Genomic DNA, 22,566 nt, shown 5'->3' with positions numbered 1-22,566 from the left:
GTGTCAATGTGGGGCCCCGGGCTTCTGCTCTGCCTGGGATGGGGGGAGAGAAACGGCCAGCAACAAACCTACTATAAGTTTTGAGTGCATGTGACATTCCCGAGAGACAATACAGGAGGATAATGGTAAAGCTTCCTTGCAGTACCTCAGTTTGAAGTGAAACAGTACAAAGTGCTATAGTTTGCAGTAACAGAGGGAGCTTGTTAAAAACTGAATGCTAATTTGGCTTTTTGCATACACAAATTACCATCTCCCTCACAGGCTCTTTGATCGAATAACACTGAATCTCACCACCAGGCGTCGCTGTTGAGACTACAGGGGTTTTTAATGAAAACGCTTTCACAACCGGCCTGATGTAATAGAACTGTTCTTACCAATAACCGCAGGATTTGTTCACAAGTTTAACACTTTTAACTGTGAAGCTCCCTCTTTTAGGAACACATGTAAACCACATACTTGTTTCTTTTTAGCTAACTATGTTAGCAAGTTAGTCTTTACTTTTAGCTAACTATCGCCTTTAGAATGCATGTTTGCCAACCTGAAACTGTTACTGTATCTATTCGTATGTTTCTTGGTTAACCATTCTTTGCTTTAAAGAAAACATCTTAACCATTTACTGGTTTTCCTTAGTAACAGAAATATACTTGAGCTTGCACCGAGTTTTCTCTAACTGCTCATAAACACATTCAACCTGAATTGAAGCTACTGTAGCCATTTCCATATTCATTGCTATTAATGTATCAGCTACCTTTAGCTAATTATACATTTCTTTATTGGAATTAGTAAAAGCAGATTTTGTAACCACTGCCTTTGATTGTATAGCCTTCTTCACATGCTAGCTTTTACATGGCTCACCCAGAAGATGCTCAGCAGACTCCCCTTATAATTAACTGAACAACTGTGTTCTCATCAATATCATTGGTTGACAGTTAGTTTACTACAGGCAAGTAAACAAGTTAAATGTCATTTTCAACATACTACCAAAGTTGCTGGAACAATAAAGAGTGAATGGGTGATTATTCCCAGTGTTGTAAAAGCACACCGCTTGCAGGTTTGACTTTTTTATTAGCATTTTTCTTTCTCTATGTCATATATGGTAAACCTTTGAGTCCTTGCAAAATTAAGTTCCCAGAAATGTACAGCTTTATTTTCTTCAGCAAAGCCTGCCCTTTTCTGCACAACCGACTCATCATATCTCAGAACACAGAGTTCACCATCAAGTCATATCTTAAGCCTCAAAAGCTCTTCATGTGACTGACCGAGCTCTCAGTGGCAAGGTATACTCTGTTCTTATGGATTATAAAAAAAGGGGAACAGTGTGAATACATCATCAGGCCTGGGATGAACAGAGGCGCTTGGCAATGTTATATACAAACAGGAGGTGGGAGTGCAGAGGGGAGGAAAGAGGAGGGGGTATTGGAGACCCCAGCATGGTGTGATGACTGTTCTCCCCTTTTCCTGTGGCATGGTCCCAAGTGGACAGAAGAGCAATTCCCTGTATGGTCCACAAATCCCAGAATGCCTTGTGAGTGAGCGAATGAGCACACTTAGGGTGAAAACGTTAAAGGGAGAGGGTGGCAAAAGTTGTGGTAAGGAAAGAAGGGCTGTTTGATGTCCTGTGGACAACACGGGGTCCATTTTTCACAACAACAGATAAAATTCAAATGTTCGGTTTCAGGGTTGGCTGGAAAATTAAACAGAGCAGGTAGAATTCAGATCTACCTACCAACCAACCAACCCACCTTCACCCTTTTTTACACTCTGAGAACAGATCAAACATTTGTGTGTGTGTGTGTGCGTGTGTGTCTGTTTATAATACATTTATGTATAAGTGCTGTATATGTATTCTTTACTGGTATTTTACAAGATTCCCTGATGGCCAGCGCAGAGAGAAACAGGAACCAAAATAAAAACTAAACAAAAGGGAAAAGGAAAAGAGGCTCATCCAATTTTACATACAGTAAAAATCAGTGGTGGGAGAAAAGAAGAAAGGCGCAGTGCCTGGATTTGTCCATAGGGAGGAGCACTTTGTGTCTGATCAACCCCAATTAGATTGGAAGGAAGAGACAGTGACAGGAGGGGCGGGAGAGCAGAGGGCTGAGGGAGGACCAGGAGGAGCGGGCAGTCCACCCTGTCAGTTTGCTGTTCTGTTGGGTCATCTTCAGTGGGGCAGCTGGTTGTTTTGCTTGCTGGGTTGTTGAGTGTTTTGTGATCTCCTCATCCTTCTCCCCTCGTCCCTCCCGGGTTGAAGTGAAGCAATCGACAAAGGTCAGACTGGCCCACGTCACTCCAGACAGGAGGACAGATGGTGTCACTCTGAGAAGAACCATAAAGACAAACAAGACAGAAAAAATGATCAACAGACACCAGGATGAGGTTAGTTTATGTTTGCCTTACAGGCAGCAGGACACACCACACTCGGGACCAGGCTAGCTGCTTCTGATTTACAGAGCAGACAGAAACCGCTCTTCTTTTTTCTGTGCTACGTGCTGAACATTGGATTGGGCACGTCGGGTGATGGAGGGATCAGACAGCTACCTACAAGGATTGAGGACGGACACACGCTTTTTAACCTGTCACCTACATACTATTGTGCCAATGATAAAGTCATTTATAAAACCTCTGGACCTGTTACAGCAGGAGTTGTGCTCAACCTGTCACACACGTGACCCAGTACACAAAAACTCAGCTAAAGATACAGAACCAGAATCCTGGCTGCACAAACACACACAAAAAAAACACAATCAAGAACAAGCAGACCTTCAAATATTTTGTAATCTTAACTTCATTGTGTGCAAAAAATCTCTCAAAAATATGTCTGAAAATATCATTTGAACAGCTTCTGATGAATAAACTGCAAATAAACCCAGGTCCTTGTTCAGCAAACCTGTACGCCATGAGGAGGAAACCCTGGCTCAGCGCAGCCACACCACCGTGTACCTTCTTCATATATCTCCCTCCAGGAATTTGCTGACATTTGTTATTCTTTATGAGTGCAAGGATCATTATTCTTCATACTGAGACAGTGATTTTTATTCTCTCTGTGATAAATTAAAAAACTGCAGTGAAAAAGTAGCCGGTAATACACACGAGGAATCAACACAACAATAGTTGTAGTCTGCATCGCTGTGTGTTTTCACAATGAGGCAAAACTTTATTTATATAGCACCAAATCACAACAACAGTAGTCTCAAGGTGCTTGAGGTAGAGATTTTCTGCTGAAGCATAAATCTGCAGTTAGTGACACTGGTGACTTTTGCTTTTTCAGCAGTTTTTAATGACAAGTTTAAAAATTTACAATCGTTCTATAAGTGTGTATTTACGTGTTTGTATTATTACTGAACTACAATAACTCAAAGAATGGACTATTTTGACATCGTCGTGTACAAAGTGTTTTGAAATGCATAAATGAAACCTGGTTTTTTGTTCATTTTAGGAAACATAAAAAAAGGAAATCATCAAAAAATATTTGACTTTAGCCGTGTTTTCTCCTGCTGCGTCGCATATCAGTCTGTATTGACTGAAAAACCCGCAAAACATTAATTAATTATTCAATCAATTTTCATCAGCTACCAGAATAATTGATGAAATCATTAAATCCTGGAGAACTATTCACTCAAACGATTCCCAATCTTACCTGTCAAAACACATTTTAAAACCTTTAAATCTCATCTCGTCGTCCATCAGTCCAAAACTCCAAAGAGGCTCAGTTTACAGCGATGAGATGGAGGTGAAGCAGTAAACACTCACACTAAACCGCTAACTACAGGACCTTCAACTCGCTGTGAGTCAATAATGATCATGCTGAAGGCAAACACCACACCCAGACTCACAGTTGGCAGGTGAATACGAGTTATGTGACAGAAAGAGACGGCAGCGGCATCTAACTGAACCCCTGGTTCTGATCTTTAATTCAGTAACAAACAGGCTGACGGAGGTTTTCTATACCTTACAGTAAACAGGTCAGAGTCACCACAAATAAGCTCCGAGGTTTCATTTTTACAGGATTGGTCTTGGCCTCCTTTAAATCTGCAGAGCCAGACACACATTTTACTGATTCATGGATTCCAAATATTTAGAAATTAAAATAAAATTCATACTTTGGAGAGTAACTCACTTTATTGTGTAGTTACTTCATCACTGCTCAAGACTGCTGGAATGAAGTAAAAGCATCTTTCTACAGTGCATGTGAATGATCTCAATCAGACTCACCTTATGTAAGCTTCTTGGCTTTGTTGTAGAGAGAGTCCACCACTTTGCTCATGTTCTGAATGGTCTCTAGTGCCGCCTCGTACGTCTTATCCACCACCGGCTCATCAAACACAATCAGGACGCCTTCACCTTGGTCCAAAATACCTGTGGAGTAGGAAGGAGTGAAAGCAGGAAAGAGCCACAAAACATCATTATTTAAAGAGGAAAACACTCGTACACAGTGATGTATAGAAGACCTGCATCAGGACTGGGACTGTGAGTGAACGTTATAAACCATACTCCACAATTAAATTCTATTTTTAAAAAAGACCTTTGATCAGGGACAATTAATGTTTGAACATAAATAGACAGCCGTCAGCTGATCGGAATATTTGCGGGCTTCTTGTTAAACTTTGGTAAAACTGCTTTAGTTGTTATATATATGCAAACATATGCAAAGGTCAACAGTTATTGAGCTACTCTACCTGTAGCTTAAAATATTGTCCCAAGGACTTTGCTTAAGCAAAGAAAACTTAGTGTATCAGATATCCACTTTATATACCTCGCTCAAGAATCAAAGAACACTTGTAGCATCAAGTCAGTTAAACTTGTGGGACATTGATGTGAAGTAGCAGAGTTTCAGCTGATTAACAGCAACAATGAGACAACGTTCAAAACAGGACTGGTTTTACAGCTGGAAGACATTTTATCCTTTCTCATCTTTCACTAGTTTTGCATTTGGCTAAGGTGACCGTCACCACTGGTAGCATGAGGCGATACCTGAACCCTGCACGGGTAGTCCAACTACTCCAGGATGGTAAATGGTAAATGGACTGGTTCTTATATAGCGCTTTTCTTCTCTTCTGAGCACTCAAAGCGCTTTACACAACTTGTGCATTCACCCATTCACACAAGCACATTGTTCTAAGTAGCATTCACCCTCCGATGGATGCGTCGGAGAGAAATTTGGGGTTACTACCTTGCCCAAGGATATTTGGCATGCAGACTAGGGGAAGCCAGGAATCGAACCACCAACCTTCCGATCAGTAGATGACCTGCTCTACCGCCTGAGCTACAGCCACCTCATTGTCAGAAGGTTTGCTGTGTCTCCCAGGACAGTCTCAAGAACATGAGACTGTGGAGGCTGCAGGACACAGACAGTTACTCTGGGAGAGCTGGACAGGGACGTAGAAGATCCTCAACACATCAGCAGGATCAATACCTGCTCCTTTGTGCAAGCAGGAACAGGATGAGCACTGCCAGAGCTTCAAAGTGAACTCCAGCAGCCACAGGTGTGAATTTGTTTGACCAAACAATCAGAAACAGACTTTGTCAGGGTGACCTGAGGGCCCGATATCCTCTAGTTTTCCCTGTGCTCACTGCCCGACACCCTGGACTCCGACTTGCATTTGCTGTAGAACAGCAGAATTGGAAGGTCTGACAATAGCAATCTGTACAGGTGAGAGCAGGTTTACCCTGAACACCTGTGACAGGCGTTAAAGGGTCTGGAGTAGCCATGGAGACGTATCCCGTCTGTAACATCGTTCAGCATGACCAGTTTGGTGGGTCAGTGATGGTCTGGGGAGGCATATCCATGGAGGGACACACATAGTTCTACAGACACCCCGACTGCTGTTAGGCAATAGGATAGAATCCTTGGACCCAGTGTAAGACCCTACTCCCATGCTGGTCCTTGGTTATTGTTGGTGCACGAAAATGCCCAGCCTTATATGGTGAGAGGATGCAGGAAGTTCCTGACAGATAAAGGAATTGATACCACTGACTGGCCTCCATCCTGGCCTGACTTAAATCCAACAGAACACCTCTGGGACATTATGTTCTGGTTACATCTCAGACTGTCCAGGAGCTCAGTGATGCCCTGGTCCAGATCTGGGAGGAGATTCTGCTGGACACCATCCATCATCTACGGTACCATTCTGAGCTACTATTGTGGCATTTTGGCAAAATGGACAAGCCCACTCCATCATTTATTACTTGTGTCTTTGAATTCAGCCCTGTGTAGGTTGATCGTTTTTATTTCCATCAAACCATGTGGCATCCTTTCATTCCTAAGACATTACACCACCCATATCATGTACACAACCCAAGTATTCATTGACAAAAAACGCTCACACGTACCATGAAACTTCGAATCCAAGATCATTTGTGATAATTTCCTCTCCACGTCTCCCTGCAAGACAGACACAGCATGAGTGCAGCGATCACAATATAAACCTTTTGGAAATACTTAAAGCAGGCAACTGGTGCATAATGAAAATGAAATACTAACCAGCAAGAGCAAAACCTTACCTTAGAGAGTTTGATGAGGGAGGAAATGTGTGCTATCTGTCAGAGAAGAGAATACGAGTGCTTATAAACACTAAGCAGTAATCAGCGCACTACACAGGTAGCTGTTATTCTATATGAGCCATGTTCATATCTGTCAGAAGTGACTGGAGAGGATTACCTGGACCCTGGAGAATGGCTCGATGACCCTGATGAGGTTCTGCTCCAGCAGGTTATCATACAGCTTGGTCAGGTGGGTGCTGATGATGGGATCATCCCGCAGCTCTGCTTTGTACTCTGTTAGTGCCTGGGGAGGGGAAGTAGAGGGCAAATGACAGGAGGGGGTTCAAATATTATTACAACTGAAAATGTAACCCACACAAACCAGTCTACTAACCACAATGTCAAGGAAAAAGTCATCAAACTCTACATACACTCACCTTTTCAAAGTCTGCCAGCGACCGGTTCTTGCTGGCTTGTGCCACACATTTCAGCGAGTCTGTCTGTGGGAGAGAAAGAGAGGGATGGATAACAGTAGAGTCAACATGACCGAACAGCTTTTACTGACAGATACTGGACACAAAACAACCAAGTGTTCACAAATATACAGTAAATCCTGCAGAAAGCCGTCCATTTGGGGTAAAATGGTTACTGTTGCCACGGCCGCCCATTCTCACACAGCATATTATGCAGCTCATGGTGCAAAGTGAAGATCACGTCTCTGCAACTCTACTGGAGGGATGGAACGTCATGCTTCCAAAACACATTCCCTCATTTGCTGTTGTGCAAACGCATCGGTCCAAAACCTCCAACAGGTGTTCAGCTGGGGTGAGATTAAGCAGCAACATGTGGATGCTACAAATACCAGGCTTATTTACATGTGTTTGTGCTACAACCACAAACACGGTTAACTGGGTCACTTCTGGCTCCAAAAGAAAGTAATTCAAAAGCAGACTTAAGCAATGCTAGCCCATCACTAAGGTCGTGTCCAAATTCATGAGGCCTCCTGAGGCCGCATTTGTAGACCGATTACGTCACAGCGACGCGCCGAAGGCTGTCCAAATTCGTAGACTCCTCCGAATGCAGCCGACAAATGCGTCCTCCTTTTCCCCGAATTTGAAGGATGGGTCGGGTGTGTCCTTCGTGGCCTACCATATCCCAGAATTCATAGTAGCCAGCCAAACTCCAGTTTCCAACAATGGCGGCCGCTACTAAGTTTTAAAATTACTCATACTAATCTTTCTGGGTCACAAAATAAACTTTTAACATATTTTCAGGCGAGAAAGTAGTTGTGTAAACATCAAATATCTGCTCGGTTTATCAAGATATCCCATATTTGCAAAAGTGCTTCGACGTTTTCGGAGGCGTCTGCTACCCACCAGCTCGACAGCTAGCCGGGAGCTCGAGGGTCACTGATGCGGCCGAGAACGGCACAACTCCCGGCACATCATTTTCAGATCATCGTGGACTATCGCTGCTCGGGTTAAATGTAATATATAAGTCACTTAGACAACCTAAAAATGTTATTGTTGGGCTTTTTTCAGTGTTTTGTTTGTTTGTGAGTAAATCGGTTTGGCTGAGATTAAAGTTATTAGATTAGATTAAATAAAACTTTATTAATCCCCCAGGTGGGTTCCTCCTTGGTTTTTACACAGCTGACTAAACGTCAAACAGAAAACTGATTAAACAGAAGTATGAGACAGTCGAGAATTTACTCCAGTGTACCGTTATATTTTAGACAGCAAGGAGCAGGCGGCGGAGTTTATTAAACTCCACCAAGACAGCGGGGACGCTAATCAGAAGGCTAGACCGTCCAATTTCACGGCCGTTTACTTCCGGCCTACCCAACCTTCTGAGGACCCGGCCCATGTAGACCGCGAAGGCCGGGTCCTCAGGAGGATGCAGCCCATGAATTTGGACACGACCTTAGTCCATCTTTATCTGGATTACAGGACCATGCACAGAGCAATCCAAAGCTCCACATCCTTTTTGAAGTCTGGCTAGGATAGAAATAACAGTTCCAGGCAAAGTCTATTGTATTTTAAGTAAAATAAAAAGTTGAAACAAAGAGTGATACCTGTCTGCCGGCATACCGCAGAGCTAGCTTGCCGCTAATGAGGGCCTGGACATCTTCTGGCCTGAGGCAGAGAAGCAGATATGTCAGACACAGCATGGCGACCCCTTTGGAAACAGAGTTTTGTATTTCCAGTAGCTGTATTAACCTCTAAAGGCCCCAGTGATGTAGAGCACTTACGCATTGAGCATGATTTTGCAGAGCAGCATGTATTTGAGGGCTGTGATGGCTCGGGGGCTGTCGATGGAGTCGTAGCCCTCGAAGGCCTCGTAGAAGTAGGAGTAAGCCGTCTTCCAGTCTTTCTCCTCCGCTGCATGAATGATCCCTGGAAACACGTGAGCACATACAAATGTCAAGCTGGCAACGCTGCACAGACGCGCATTTTGATTTGTTTCTTGCTTTTACGAAGGGTACCTGACTGCATGTCTAAAGCTGCTTGTAGTTTGGGCGGGCAGTAGATGGCGTTGGCGGTTGTCCTAGCAGACGTGAGGGCTGCGCGGGCCTTGGGCAGGTTACTGAGGGCGTGGTATGTCTTACTCTCCAGCAGCTGAACCTCCACTAGCAGGGCCTTATCATCCATCTTCTTGAGCTCCTGCAGCAACTGGGAGCCTGGAGAAAGAAGACATGCAGTAGAGTCAGATCTCAGCGTGAGATTCTTCTTCAGACAGGCGGAAAACCTGGAGTCCTTAAATAAGGACTAAAACTGTTTTAAAAAATAGTTTTATAGAACACTAATATGTTTTCTGCAAGTTGTACACACAAGGTTTGTCTTGTCAGGCAAATTAAAAACTGAAATGTGAGGAGATTTTCACCCACCAAGCTGCAGAGCCTCCTGGTAGCACTTTGTGTCGAAGTACAGTGAGATGAGTCGAGCCTGAGGAGAGAGGAGAGGTTATTTCTCCCCCTGAATGTAAACCTGAAAAACTGTTAATTTCTGCTGATAAGAACATCCTGGGATATGTAAAGGGTGATGAGCTGGGTTCCTTTGCTGCTCACAATCCAAATTATTGAGATTTAGTTTGTAGCTCTGCTATATGTTATTATTAGGTTCCCATGGGTAAAAAAATAAAGTGCTGTACAAATTAAGTTATTATTATTACTCTCTGGGTGTCTTCCAATCCTGATCCTGGTCTTCTTCCTGTTAAAAGGGAGTTTTTCCTTCTCACTTTTTCTTTCCCACAAGAAAAGACTAGACTATAATAAAAAAGGGAACTAAACACATCCGCCTGTTCACAGAGCGTTACTGCTCGCCCAAATAAACGTGAAAGGTAAAGACCCAGCCACTGAACAAAGTGATCAGTGCAGTTGAGGCATAACGGCAGCACATCTCACCTCTAGCGCCTGTCTGAGGAAGGTCCTCTTCTCAGCCTTGGCCCACTCTATGCATTCAAGGCAGAGCTCTACCTCCTGACCCGTGGCAGCCTCCATGTCCAGGAACAGGTCCAGCAGGGAGCGGACCAGCCGGGCTGCCTTGGCCTTGGAGATGGAGTTGAGGAAGGGCCGGACATATTTTAGCAGCCCCCCGAGCTCTGAGAAGAGGATAAATAGAAAAAAATTATTTATCTGGGCAAATAAAAACAAACTGCAATTTCAGAAAAAGGCAACTTCAAACTGTTTTCTCAGTAATGGAGGAAAAAGCTAAGTCTGTTACTTTTAGATTTCAATAAAGCCACATGTCTTATGATTCATCTGTAAGTCACAAACCTCAATGTTTTCTGTCTTTGGACTCAACCGACAACTTAAAAGAATGGCCTGTGTCATTCACTGCTGCCAATAAAAATACAAACTCGATCCTTTAAAGTCCTCAGCAGTTGTCAGCATTCAGGTCTTTCAGGTCATTCAACATCGGACACCTACACCCAGGCGACCCAGCAAAGGTTGATCAGACCCCAGCCTGCATCCCAGCAGCAGCCACCCATGGATCAGTCCTCTTTATCCACAGCCACCTTGTGGCCTTCTCTGTGGCTTCACCTACAGACCAGAAGGCGCTCTTCCTAGCCACTCCTGTTAGGCCCAGTTGGTTTAGGACTTTGCAGAGTGAGCACCCTGCAAAGCCTCTGCAGCCCACCTCTCTACTAGCTCCTGGCACGTTTCCTTTCATTTGCCTCTTCCATATGTTCTTCCCTGGATCAGTCATGGCAGATTTCATGGCAAAAATCAGTCACCTTATGTTGACCTCATTGTGAAAACGTCATGGAGTTAATGACAGATGTGAAGGAGATTTTAGGTTCTCCTTAAAGGCTTTAGACAAAGAAAGCCTCACAGGGGACAGTGAATTTTGATGTTGTGGGTCTGAAGTGTTCAAACTACTTTGTCCCAATGTCGAACTACAAAAAGCACAGTTTCAATGCCTATATTATCATAGTCGGTGTTTTATTCTGGTTACACAAACAAGGAAACTCAAACATACCACTTCATTAGCAGTCAAATCAAACAGCTGTATTAAGAAATGCTGCTCACGTAATCTCTTTTCTGCTACCATTAGCCATATGAACTTTTTTCTTATAAAGGCTTTCATTATCTCAGCAGTCAGTTAATTAATGATCACCCTAAAACATGGCAAAAATTTCACTTTTATCGTTTCAAATGAAGTTTCTTTCAGTTGCTGCGTCCACAGCAGGTGGATCTACATCCTTGACGTGATTTTCTTCCCACTTCCTGACACAACCCTCGCAGGTATTTATAACTCCTCCTGGTCTCGAACCCAGGACCTGTCATGTGTTAGATGAATGTAAACATTTACACTACAGAGCCCACCACCATCATATTTAATACAATACCAAACAATTTCATAGCAAGCTGATTTCACGAAGGTTCAGAATTCAGCTGTGGGTGTTCAAGACACAGGCCTGTCAGTATACTAGGAAGTGACAGAACTCATTGACATGATCGTTTTCGTCACTTATATATTATACTTCTGCATCAGATCTACATCACAGCTTACATTAAAATTCGAACCCAATTGTTTCCCGCAGAAGCCTAAATCAAGCTTCAGTAGTGTTGCCTATTTGCTTCCCTGAACAGCGAGTTTTATTAAACCTAGCTGTGACCTGTGTGACACCATTATGTCCAGAGATCTGGCATCTGCCCATGTCAGCCGGGAAGCCTGTAAACATGTTGGTCATTCCAGTCCTGCTCACACTGAGAGGGCAAAAATATAATTTTTCATCCAGTCTCTTTGCCTTTCAGTGGTCCAGTGAATCCATAACTAAAGGGGGTAATGAAGGAAGCAATGAAACACCTTTCCTAACTTCTGGTTCACTTCATTCACTCACTTATGAACCTTTCTTAGCAAACCTGATGATTCAACCAAACCCCTAGACCAGAACAAACTCCTAGGACACACAACAATCGTACTTGATCAGGTTTTTCAGGAGTTTGCTCAAAGACGCCCAAACAAGAGTTGGTTAAAGTTGGTTTCCTATTGGTCTAGCTGCTCAACATTCACAACGTATGTAAACAAATCATAAACAGTGTGTTAAAAATCAGGACACTGCGTTGTGTTTACCTGCGGCCTGTCCCGTCTTCGCCAGCAGCCCCCCCAGCTCCAGGATGCTCTGTTCTTTGACACGCACCGCCTCCTCATCGCTGTCCTGGATGTCCCGCTTCACTACAACACACATAATGATGATGTCATCTGATCCGTGTTAACGTGAATCACCGCGATATACAAACAGTGAAAATGCAGATGTCCCATTACCACTCCGTCTCTTAACGCTACAAGATATAGCTATCATGAGCGGAATGAGGTGGGTGGCGAGCAGCCAAGAGGCTCCAGAAGCTGCGAAATACCGGAGCTGTCACAGTGAAACAATAAACGGCATTGGCGACTAAACCGCTAAGCCTTTACAAACGACAGAAAGAATCACAACCCCGCACTGACATGCGTTATGATTAAGACGGTGATATTAGGCAACAAACTCATTTTCACTTAAGTTTCTTTGTCGGCCTGTCATCTGACTAGACAAGGGATAGCTGCTAACAACGCTGGCTGCTAGCTAACATTAACTAGCCAGCTGTCACCCAAGTCACTGTCAAATGAATGAGCGGGGTAGCTAACATTAGCTTGTCTAATAAGCTAGCCGGTATATTGCTAGCCGGCTAGCCCGCTGCTGCTGACTCACTGTGCAAAGCAGTCGGCAAAAAGACACGGGCAACACTGAGCTAGCTAGCTCGCGTTAGCTTAGCCGCTACCTAGCGAGCAAAGAGCAAGCCTGGCTAACTGAGCTGCTCCAGGACTGATGGAGCAAAGTAAAAGGCTCTGTGTCTACTCGTGAAATAACTTTCTCTCTAGCGCCACGTTTTGCGGAATATATTTACCTATTGAATGTAAGATATCAATAGAGGCATTCCGGTCTGTTCCAAGAAGAGACTGTGCTCTCTGAAACTCAGCCACTGCCGCGGCTGCCATCTTTCCTCTGCCTGCCTCCTCTGCCACTTGGCTGGTGGTCTTCCGGTCAGGTCGTTCACAGGGTTGGAACAATGTCTCCCTCTACAGGTCGCGCCCAGTACTACGCTGGGAAACGGCGCTTGGAAAAGTTTCACGGCATATTAAGCTCTAACAGCAATGCACAGCATTAACTGTCTCATTTGTTAATTATGTTTTAACAATTTTTAACATACATGTTTCCTCCAGTCATTAATGCAGAGCGTTAATGACTGGGGCTGCAGAGCCTCAACGAGGCCATTTCTGTGACAAGTTTTTATAAAAATGCTGAGGAATGGGTTTTTACGCAGCAAGGGAAAGACTGTATATTAAAGATGGACACATATTCCAGTTTTCAAACCAATGCGACGGGGCTTTAAACCCCTTTCTCTTGTGCAAAAAACACATCACGTGTTACAGTAGTGTCCTCAATAAACACTTTGCTGATGGGCTCAATTTTCAGTTTTAACTCATACTGAACACAGCATGGTTTATATGTTCTAAATGATGGTACCGTGCAGTGCACTCATTTACACAAAAAACTACACCACTCAGGTTTTACAAAGGGACTTTCCAAACCAGGGAGTTAGCAGAATGTAGCTACATCCTTTACATACAGTAAAGGTGCAAATATTAACTTTTTCCCCATAAAGACAACATTTAACTGCTTCCACTTTACCCTTAACGGTGAGTTTTGCCATCTGAGTATATCAATAAAGACGTGATTTGACCATTAGAATCGTTTCTGGGTTTTTCCAGTGGTAGCTGTATATGCAGAGACCAGTTTGACTAACTTCTGATTTAAAACCAGTCATTTTGTTCTACAAGCATGAAAGAAAAAAAAAAAAGTAAAACTCAAGCACGATTATTGTTTAGAAAACCAACACTGTTTCTGTTTTGCTCCTAGTTTTTGGTGAAGTTTAGCAGTGACAGCTTTGCCATTTATGATATGCTGTGTAAACTCAGACAAGCGTAATAATGTTAAACTGTCTAAATTGTATATATTGTGTATATTTTTTGTTTTATTCTTGATTTTATTTTCATCATGACTGAGATAAAGTGAGAAAATCAGAGCTCGACTCTACCGAGCTAAAAAAGTAAAGAAAAGAAACGTCATCATCCGTTTAATATACAAAATTGCCTTTATTTAATAAAATATACAAAGAGCACAAAAAACTCAAAATCAAATCTCACGAGTGGAGTCACTCATGACAGCCGTCTGCGTTCACAGGACGATGGATAGGTAGTCACAAACCTAAAGTGAGAGTAAACGAGAACATCTGGATGTTTTAGACCGACAGCACCTCAAACTCTGAGACGTTAATGACACTTGACGTGCGAGCTGTGTGGATGAACGGGCACCATACCTTGCAGCTTATCATGAGGTTGGGAGAGCCTTCTATGTTAGGAGCTACAGAGAACACCGGGTTGTGGAGACAGTCTTCCATGTGCTCCGACACCCTGGACTCCAGAAGATGCTGCAGGACATCAGGAGTGATGCTCTGCTTCTAAGGACAATGCAGACATTTCATCATGTTTCCACTTTCTCTCCTCTTCCTTTACCTTCACAGGCTTTCAGCATATTTTAGCCACGTACACTATTTTTATTTTATTCAAATCAAGACAGTCCGTACAGTCATTCTAATAAGAAAGTTTTCAAATAAAACATCTGGTCCTCAGCAGGTTTGCCAAGTCTCTAAAAAGAACACAGTAGCTCAGCTTAGGTCTGGAAGGCTGCATATGAAGGAACTACAAGGAAAACCAAAAGAACAAATTCCTTTTAATACTACAAGTGGAGATGTTTGGCCATAACAGCTGTGAAGCACAGTGGAGGAGGGGTCATGATTTGGGCGCCTTGCAGTAACAGAGTCACACATCTGAAGAGTCAAATGTGAGGACATTAGTCCAACAGTTACAGCTGGGCTGAAACTAGATCATGCAACAGGACAATGATCCAAGAACAGCAACAACAACAGAAGAGCTCAGAAGAAGAAAAAATACTGAAATGTTGTGGTAGAAACTTAAGAGCAAAATTCTGGTGGTAATACAGGAAATGATGGCTTCAGGTTATTGCAGCTAAAGGTGCTTTTGCAAGGTTCTGTAGTTGTATTTAGATCATTTTAAAAGCTTAGTTTTTATAATGGCCTGTTCTTTTTCATGCAACCATAATTGTTGTGGTTAGGATGAACAGGCTAGGGAATACACTGTGAAGGAATCTCCTCACTAAGGCAATCGAGCTGACACAGCACTGTGTGCCCGTACACACAGAGAGGAGCAGGTTGTCACTTTTTGGGGCATTTTAGCCTAAATCTAAACTCGGGACAGACGGCTGCTGGGACAGGGGAAGAACACACAGGCCTACGAAACTGTGTCAAATTATTAAGGAGGAGAACAAAGACTGAATTTACGATGCAAACTGACAGAAATAAGGCTATCATGGACAATAACAGAGTGCCAACCAGCTATGATTTCTAAAGTTAGTGAAGCCTTCATAATGAGTTGTTTTTTTTAATAGATTAGAGTTCAGCAGACAAACCTTAGTGTTGATATAAACTCCACAGGGGCAGGAGATAAAGAAGCTGTTGAGGTTCAAGTTGTTCCTGTAAGATTAAGAAGCAAGCTCAGGTTGACTGACAGGATCGCATGCCAAAAATTCTGAATTTCATGTCAGTGTTTCATGACACACTCGGTGTGAAATGGCCTTCAGATTCTATTTGTGACAAAGAAGAAAGTGTGCGTGCGACCGCTCTGACAGAAAACATTTTAAGGCAAGTCGACCGCTTTAAATCCCAGTTAGAAATCGCGAAATGAGAAACAACCAATTGTTGCTGTCACGTGTTTAAAGCGATTGATTTCCAAACTCACGTGTGACATATGGGGCAAATAATACGCATCTCATCCATTCCTTCCACGACAGATGATATGTACTGCTGCTCAAACAGCTGGTTCTTCTCGTACTCTTCAATAATGGACATCTCTGCAGCACAGAGAAACACAGAGGCTCAGAATCAACAGGATCACACAGGCTGGATCTCCACTGAAAATACCCGTGTTACCTTCAGACATGAGCTCCTGCTGGATTTCCTCAAGCACCGCCAGTTCATCGTACTCCCTCATTACACCCAACATCTGTAAAGAAAAGTGTCAGACCAGTTCTCCTTCAGATTACACCAACTAAGCTCTCGTCTGCTCTCAGTGATTGTAATCAAGCCTTTACATGCAGCACAGTGTGAACGCCAAAGCAGTTTTCACATTATAAAGATTTTTATCTAAATTAACAGCTAAAAATGACCAAATAATGAGAGACAAACGAAATCCAAACACAGAAGACATTCCTAATAAGAAATGAGGATATGCTGGGAGAGACAGACCTCTGCCATGCCCGCAGGTCCCCACAGTGAGGGCAGTCTCTGGTCCTCGGACTGCAGCGCGCTCCACTCCTCCTCCATCACCTCCTGGACGATGATGGAGGCCCCGGAGCTGCTACACTGCTGGCTCTCCCCCATTTGCCGGTATTTCTCCAGCAGCCTGGCCCGACTGTTTTTTAGCCTGTCTACACAGCGCTTAAAAGCACAAGAAAATAGTCATAGCCTGAAAAAGTTAGCAACACGCTAGCTAACTAGCTCTCCGACACCTTGCAATACCTTGCGATATGTTTCTTTCCATGGCGGAGTCGTTCCTTTATAAAGTGAGCGGTGCCTGTGCAGAGCGTCCATCAACCGTCTGTGGAGGATGTCCGTTTACAATTGCTCTTTGAAACAACCGGCTAAAGTTGGAGAAGACTTCAAAATCAAAACATTCCGGCTTTACGCCCCGCCACCCGGAAGTTGACGTGTACTGGACCGGATTGCATGATGGGTTATGTCGTTTTTGACTGAAAAATACTAAAACAATAGATAAATAAATAATAAAATAAATAAAATAAAAGTCCTGTCAGCTTTAAAGAATTGAAATAATATGGGTAATGAATAATTGGATTCCCCACATTACTCATATCAGAGGCAAAATATCGAAGTCTCTATAAGGTCAAGGATCTCATAAATCAAACATCATTATATACTCTCTATTGTTCTATTATACATGACATACTGTGTGGAAGTGTGGGGAAACACGTATAAGACACACACTTATCCAATATACATTCTGCAAAAAAGAGCAATAAGGATAATAAATAAAGCTACTTCAAGGGAACCATCAAATCCACTTTTTATCAAATTAAATATTCTCAAATTTAAAGTGCAAACAATGTATAAAGCAGCAAATAAATCTTTTCCCCACAACATTCAGAACTTGTTCCAAATAAGACCAAATACTCATGACCTGAGAGGAATCCTTGTGTTCAGCAGGCCAGTAGTAAGGACAAATGTAAAATATCAGAGCATTACAGTCAGAGGAGTTAGTGTGTGGAACACCTGTACAGATGAAATCAAGACAAGTACATCAATACAAAAATTCACATGATTGTTCAAAAATAATAAATTGCATGAATATAAGAAATCTTCCTCTCAGTGACTGAGTTGTCTCATTGTGTCCTCATTTTTTTGTTTTATATAGATCAAGGCCTGAGTAACCCAACCTTAAGTGTTCATTAAGGTGTTTGTCACATAGATATAAAACAAGCTCAGAGATTAAGCGGGTGTTATAGACAGGGTGATTCGTTTATGTAAAAATGTAGTTTGTTGTTGTTCTGGTTTACGTGCTGAAAATGGTTTTTATTTGTGTATGTTCAATGTGTTAGACTTGTACATAGTTAATCATATATGATCAAATAATGTTGAATCCTGGATATGGATTTGTAAGCAATGAAATTTGAAATAAGGGGGTAGGAACAAGAAAAGTGTAAACTTCATCTACTCCTTTTCGAGCATACGCATTCTGTAGACAAAGATATATTCATGAAAACTTGATGATTTTTAAGTTTTGTTTTTTGTTTTTTTCTGTTGTTATTTCAATTATATTTGCATGTTCGAAATAAATTATATCTATATCTATTATATCTATAGATTAGACACGAGTGTATTAAAATTTATGAAAGTCAAACTGATTTTACTTCATGGACCACGCAAATCCCACTTTAATCTTCTATCAGCATAAAGAGGTTTAATTGCATATTTAAGACCTGAGATACATTAAAATAATAAGAAGTATAATTTCTACAGAGCATCTCAATGTTTCTACATGATAAAGAAACTGTACGGAAATAAACGTGTCAAATTTTAGAAAAACTTCTGGAAGGTGTAGCTCAGTGACTCGCCTCTAAAATTGAATGGGGGGGGGGGGGGGGGGGGGTTTAAGTCACTGTGAAAAAGTGAAAAAACAGGAACTTTCCTCTTTCGTGTATTTTTTTAAATCTATTTCCTGATTACTTTGGTGTAACATTAGTAAAAATAAATAAATAAATAAAGCTGTAAAACTTAAACAGTTAAAAGTCCAAAAATGTAATTTTTCCTCCTTCATGTTTTCCAATGCAGCAGGGCCAGAATGGAGCTTTTGCCGGGCCAATTATGGCACCCAGGGCTTATGTTTGACACCCTTGCTTTAAAGATTTCTAAACTGTGTCCAAACCACCATTTATGGGATAGATGTTATGAGAGAAAACACCAAAAAACGAATATAAAGACATGTTTTTACTGTAGTAAGAAACTGACGATATTTCAGAGGTTTTATTGGAGGGGTGCTTTGACCCTTTAAGATACTATACCACAAACAAAATTAATAAATTACACCTGAAATAATAAATAATAATAACAATAATAAGTTAAATATAATATTTCTAATTCAACAAAGCAAAACAATCAAATGTTAAAATTTTTAAAAGCTTTCCTGATCTGTTATACAGTAATGCATATACTATTATATATTGTACATATATTTATTAGTCTTAGATTTAGCCATTCTTAAATTTTGCTTGTTTTATGTTATTGTATTTTTGCACAACTCTGTTGCTTGTGAAGCTCGCACACAAGAATTTCACTCACATGTACTGCACCAGTGTACCTGCACATGTGATGTGACAATAAAAGTGATTTGATTTATTCAGCTGTTGACACACAGTCTTGTGTCATCCTCAGTCTCCTACACTCATTTAAATCCTAAAATTACTTCTGCTCATTGCCAGGTTAACTACGGGGCCACAGGAAAGGAAAAAAAGATGTCGCTGGGCCAACTGGGAACCAACCAGGATGCAGAAATGTATCTGGCAACAGTTTGGTAATTTAAAAAAAGTTTTGTTCACTGAACAAACTGTAATTAAAGACAATTGTAAGTTGTAACCTTAGTGGAATAAGCTGAGGGTTATACCACAAGACACAGGACAAAGGACCAGGGAGAGTTGACACAATGGTGCATTCAGGCTCACCTGAATACTGCTTTGTTTCGGCATCCTGAATGCATCATGCCACAAAGCATAAGCTCAACAGCAACGCACTGATTGCTGATCAATACTGTATCCCCACTGTGCTTCATTGTACCTTTAAGAATATTGAAAATCATTAAGCATCTGATCCATAAATCTGAATATTGATTTATTTGTCATATATTCATACAGTCACCCATCAGCTGTGCTTTACTGTGTATCTTATTCTTTGCAGGATTTAGATAAAGCTTCCTCTTTAAGAAGCTTTACAAAAGTCCCTCCTCGTGTGCACTCAGTGGCCTCTGTTGCCCGTGGGTAGAGCTGTATTTGGGAAGAGAGCCATTCAGATAAATCCATTTTCCAGCTCACTGCCTTTTTACGGAGTCTGGATCATGGATGAAAAAGTGTTACTGCTGTTGGAAAACAGCTGTACAGGCTGATTTTACACTGACTTTCATCTGGAGAGAGACTGCGGGAAGCATCGGGTTTTGGTGTCTGCTGTAGAGTGTCAGGGAAGTGGCTGCAAAAGGGTTTGTGATTTTCCTCCTGATCAGTGCTGGTTGTCATTTTTTTTTTTTTTTTCTTTTTTTTCTTTTTGGCCTGTCCCGTTTGGCTCTTTTGCATCAGAATTGTTGTCTAAAGGCAAAGAAAGATGCCCAACGGATTTACTTTACCAAACTGACCATCCCAGCCTTGCCGTAATGGTCCATTTGATTCACCTTTTATTGTTTATTTTATTTTCACTTACTGAATACGGGACAGACTTGACTGGGGGAAAGAAGGGGAGAAAGAAAGAGGGAAAGAGAAACAGCTGAGAAGAGGGACGGGGGAGAAGGGCAAAAGACAAAAACCAACAGAACGGGCAGAGAAAAAAAAATGCATATATCAATCACCTGGGTCACCTGCTGAGAAAGAAAAAAGAAAACAAGCAGAAGAGAACAAGAGTAATAGAATAAACAACATCACAATGATATATGGGAATATGACAGTAAATACTAAATGTTAAACATTATTGTGCAGCACATAAGATCAACAGAACACAGTGTGCTTTGAGGTAGGAGCCAAAAAGGGTGTAGTTTGTGGGTGTGATCACCCGTGTGTACACCTGTGAGCATGGACGCGCTTATTTTTTGTTTTTTAAAATGTTCCTTCATGTAATAATCTGCTAGAGGGTGTGGGGGGGCCACAGCCCCGTCCTCCAGGGCGTGAAGCAGGTAATGAGGAGATCAAAACTCCAGAAATCCAGAGGCCCCCAGAACACAAGAGACCAAGGAAGACCAACAGAGGGGCAGCCGCGCCACTGTCCCGGAAAGAGCTGAGGAGAGTCCCAGATGAGGGCTCACTCAGCAGCCGCGGAGCAGAAGTTGCAGTGACGCGCCCGTGAGCTCCGCCGGCAGCCAGCTGCGCCTGAGTGACCGAGCCCCAGGCCGAGAGGCCGGGGGCACCCCACCTCCGAAGTGGCCCGAGCGAGCCCCAGGCTCCAGGCCCCGATAAGCGGCCGCCAAGGAGTGAGCCGGTGTGTACCTGGACGCCCATCCCCGGACACAAAGAACCACCAACGCACCGATGTCTGAGGGGGTCCACCACTGGCAGGGGAAGTGGTGGTAGGGGGAGATAGGCCTCCAAACCTTGGAGGGCCTGAGATGTCCCCCAGAGAGGTGGCGCCTGACACCCAACCTGACATATAGACACAGACATACAGGCACACACAGATACAAACATCCATTCCCACCCTCATGCTCTCATATGCACTTACTCCACACTCAACCAACGTGGAGACAGACATAAAGAGACGCTGTACACACGATCACACTCCCCAAGCGTACTCTACAAACCGGGTCTAGGTGCCCCCGCCCCTGGAGGGGGGAACTGCGCCCAGACCCAGGTGGTGTTTCCCTTTTCCCTGCGGTGGGGGGAGGCAGACCGCCCCGACTCCGCAGCAGCAGGAAGGCTCCACACTCCAGACCGCAGTCGGACGGCCAACTCCTCCTCCTAGTCCTAGCCCCCCCCCGCTCCAGCAGGCCGCAGAGAACGGGGGTGAGAGAAGACTCCAAACCTCCCTCCACCCGCTCATTGTAGTGTTGATGCATGTGTGTTCTAAGGTGCATTTAAAACCCAGGAGGGCATGGAGCTACCTGCCAGAGAGCAGCAGGTAAGCGCATGGTCCCTCCTGCTAGCCCTCAATGTCTACGTGTATTTAAAATTGAGAGGTGGGCAACGATGCCAGGGGTGGGGTGTACACCCTGATGGTACTTTGGACTCCGTGTATTGTGCCCACCCCCAAGATCCTATATGTATGTGTAATGAGAGTGTGAGTAATGTGAATGTCTAAGTTGTGGGATAAAATTGAGGCAGAGGCAGGCAGAAGGGGACAGGGGGGGGGGGGGGGGGGGGGGTAGCCTCCTCTGCACCCTGGTGACATACCCCTACTCCAAGGCCCTGCATGTGTGGGTGGTTGTGGTGGAGCGGGAAGAGGGAGGCAGCTGGAGATGGGGAGGGAAGGAAGGGAGGGGCAAGTGACCCCTCCCTGGGGCCAGCTCCCCCGCTGACCCCAGTAGGCACCCCCATACTCCGCGACCCGCCAGGGAAAGGGGGCCCAGGCCCATCCAGACCGGGCCCAGTGCAGCAGCGCCGCCCGGCCCCACAGAGCCCGGGACAGTCCACCCAACCCCACCACAGAGAAAACTGCACCCACCCCACCATCCACTCATCTTCCAGACTACATAAGACAATAAACACCCAGGCTGAGATCTTCCTCCACCTCTCCTGTATCTCCCCCTCCTGCAGAGGGAGCTCCTGAGGAGAGGAGACCTCCTGCAAGATGTGACAATCTCCCCCACCAGTTGAAGAGCCCCCCAGGTGGCTCGACGCACCGGTGGCACCCTGCTCCAGGGCTGGGCCCCCATGCACCCACCCGCCCACAACCCCGGCAACACACCAACCAGGACCCAAGCCCCCGAGGCCCGGTCCGGGTCCCAGCCCAGAGACGGAGCGCCCCCAGAACCTCACGCCCATCCCGGACCCACCCAGGGGCAGCCAGGCTACCAGGTCAGTAACCCACGTCCGTCAGCACAGACCCTCCCCTAGCCCCGCTGCACGCAGCCGCGAGGAAACAGTCACCTGAGAGCCAACAGAGCCCCTAACCGGACATGACCGCTACCCCGGGTTGAGCCCCCCAAGGAAGATGCCTCCGGGGAACCCCCCGACGCCCTAAGCCTGTCCCTACCCCCACAC

The 22,566-nt window shown here is 43.9% G+C and overlaps 2 protein-coding genes across 3 annotated transcripts; both read right to left on the bottom strand.

The window, feature by feature from the left end:
- Positions 1-1,045: 1,045 nt before the first annotated feature.
- Positions 1,046-13,025, bottom strand: LOC101476208 (26S proteasome non-ATPase regulatory subunit 11A). The gene is made up of 13 exons (XM_004570300.3): positions 12,872-13,025; positions 12,060-12,161; positions 9,884-10,080; positions 9,368-9,425; positions 8,966-9,160; positions 8,732-8,876; positions 8,555-8,615; positions 6,918-6,980; positions 6,659-6,784; positions 6,502-6,537; positions 6,331-6,382; positions 4,213-4,356; positions 1,046-2,316 (listed from the first exon to the last, which is right to left on the bottom strand). The coding sequence occupies exons 1-12, from the start codon at positions 12,960-12,962 to the stop codon at positions 4,214-4,216; spliced, it is 1,269 nt and encodes a 422-aa protein (XP_004570357.1). The 5' UTR covers positions 12,963-13,025; the 3' UTR covers positions 1,046-2,316; position 4,213.
- Positions 13,026-14,100: 1,075 nt separating this feature from the next.
- On the bottom strand, positions 14,101-16,809 carry rpain (RPA interacting protein). 2 transcript variants are annotated; one of them, XM_004570303.2, is made up of 7 exons: positions 16,622-16,809; positions 16,349-16,540; positions 16,034-16,106; positions 15,843-15,954; positions 15,514-15,577; positions 14,345-14,485; positions 14,101-14,232 (listed from the first exon to the last, which is right to left on the bottom strand). In XM_004570303.2, exons 1-7 carry the CDS (start codon positions 16,691-16,693, stop codon positions 14,203-14,205), a joined length of 684 nt encoding a protein of 227 aa, XP_004570360.1. In that variant the 5' UTR covers positions 16,694-16,809; the 3' UTR covers positions 14,101-14,202. The 2 variants fall into 2 exon arrangements, with proteins under 2 accessions (XP_004570360.1, XP_012779876.1); XM_012924422.2 differs by having other exon boundaries at positions 14,345-14,482.
- Between the last annotated feature and the right edge of the window lie 5,757 nt (positions 16,810-22,566).

Source organism: Maylandia zebra, linkage group LG4 (genome assembly GCF_041146795.1).
Source record: "Maylandia zebra isolate NMK-2024a linkage group LG4, Mzebra_GT3a, whole genome shotgun sequence".
NCBI classification, from domain to species: Eukaryota; Metazoa; Chordata; class Actinopteri; order Cichliformes; family Cichlidae; genus Maylandia; species Maylandia zebra.
Note: the sequence above shows the minus strand (reverse complement) of the source record. Positions and strands in the feature narration are given on the sequence as shown.

Excerpts from the sequence above, each read along its gene's own strand:
- rpain (XM_004570303.2), bottom strand. The coding sequence starts at position 16,693 with ATGGACGCTCTGCACAGGCACCGCTCACTTTATAAAGGAACGACTCCG. Across the intron at positions 15,578-15,842 it reads ATTTGCCCCATATGTCACAC|GAACAACTTGAACCTCAACA; the intron begins GTGAGTTTGGAA and ends TTAATCTTACAG. Across the intron at positions 14,486-15,513 it reads GAGTTTATATCAACACTAAG|AAGCAGAGCATCACTCCTGA; the intron begins GTTTGTCTGCTG and ends CATTGTCCTTAG.
- LOC101476208 (XM_004570300.3), bottom strand. The coding sequence starts at position 12,962 with ATGGCAGCCGCGGCAGTGGCTGAGTTTCAGAGAGCACAGTCTCTTCTT. Across the intron at positions 8,616-8,731 it reads TGCAAAATCATGCTCAATGC|GCCAGAAGATGTCCAGGCCC; the intron begins GTAAGTGCTCTA and ends TCTCTGCCTCAG. Across the intron at positions 6,383-6,501 it reads CCCTCATCAAACTCTCTAAG|GGAGACGTGGAGAGGAAATT; the intron begins GTAAGGTTTTGC and ends TCTGTCTTGCAG.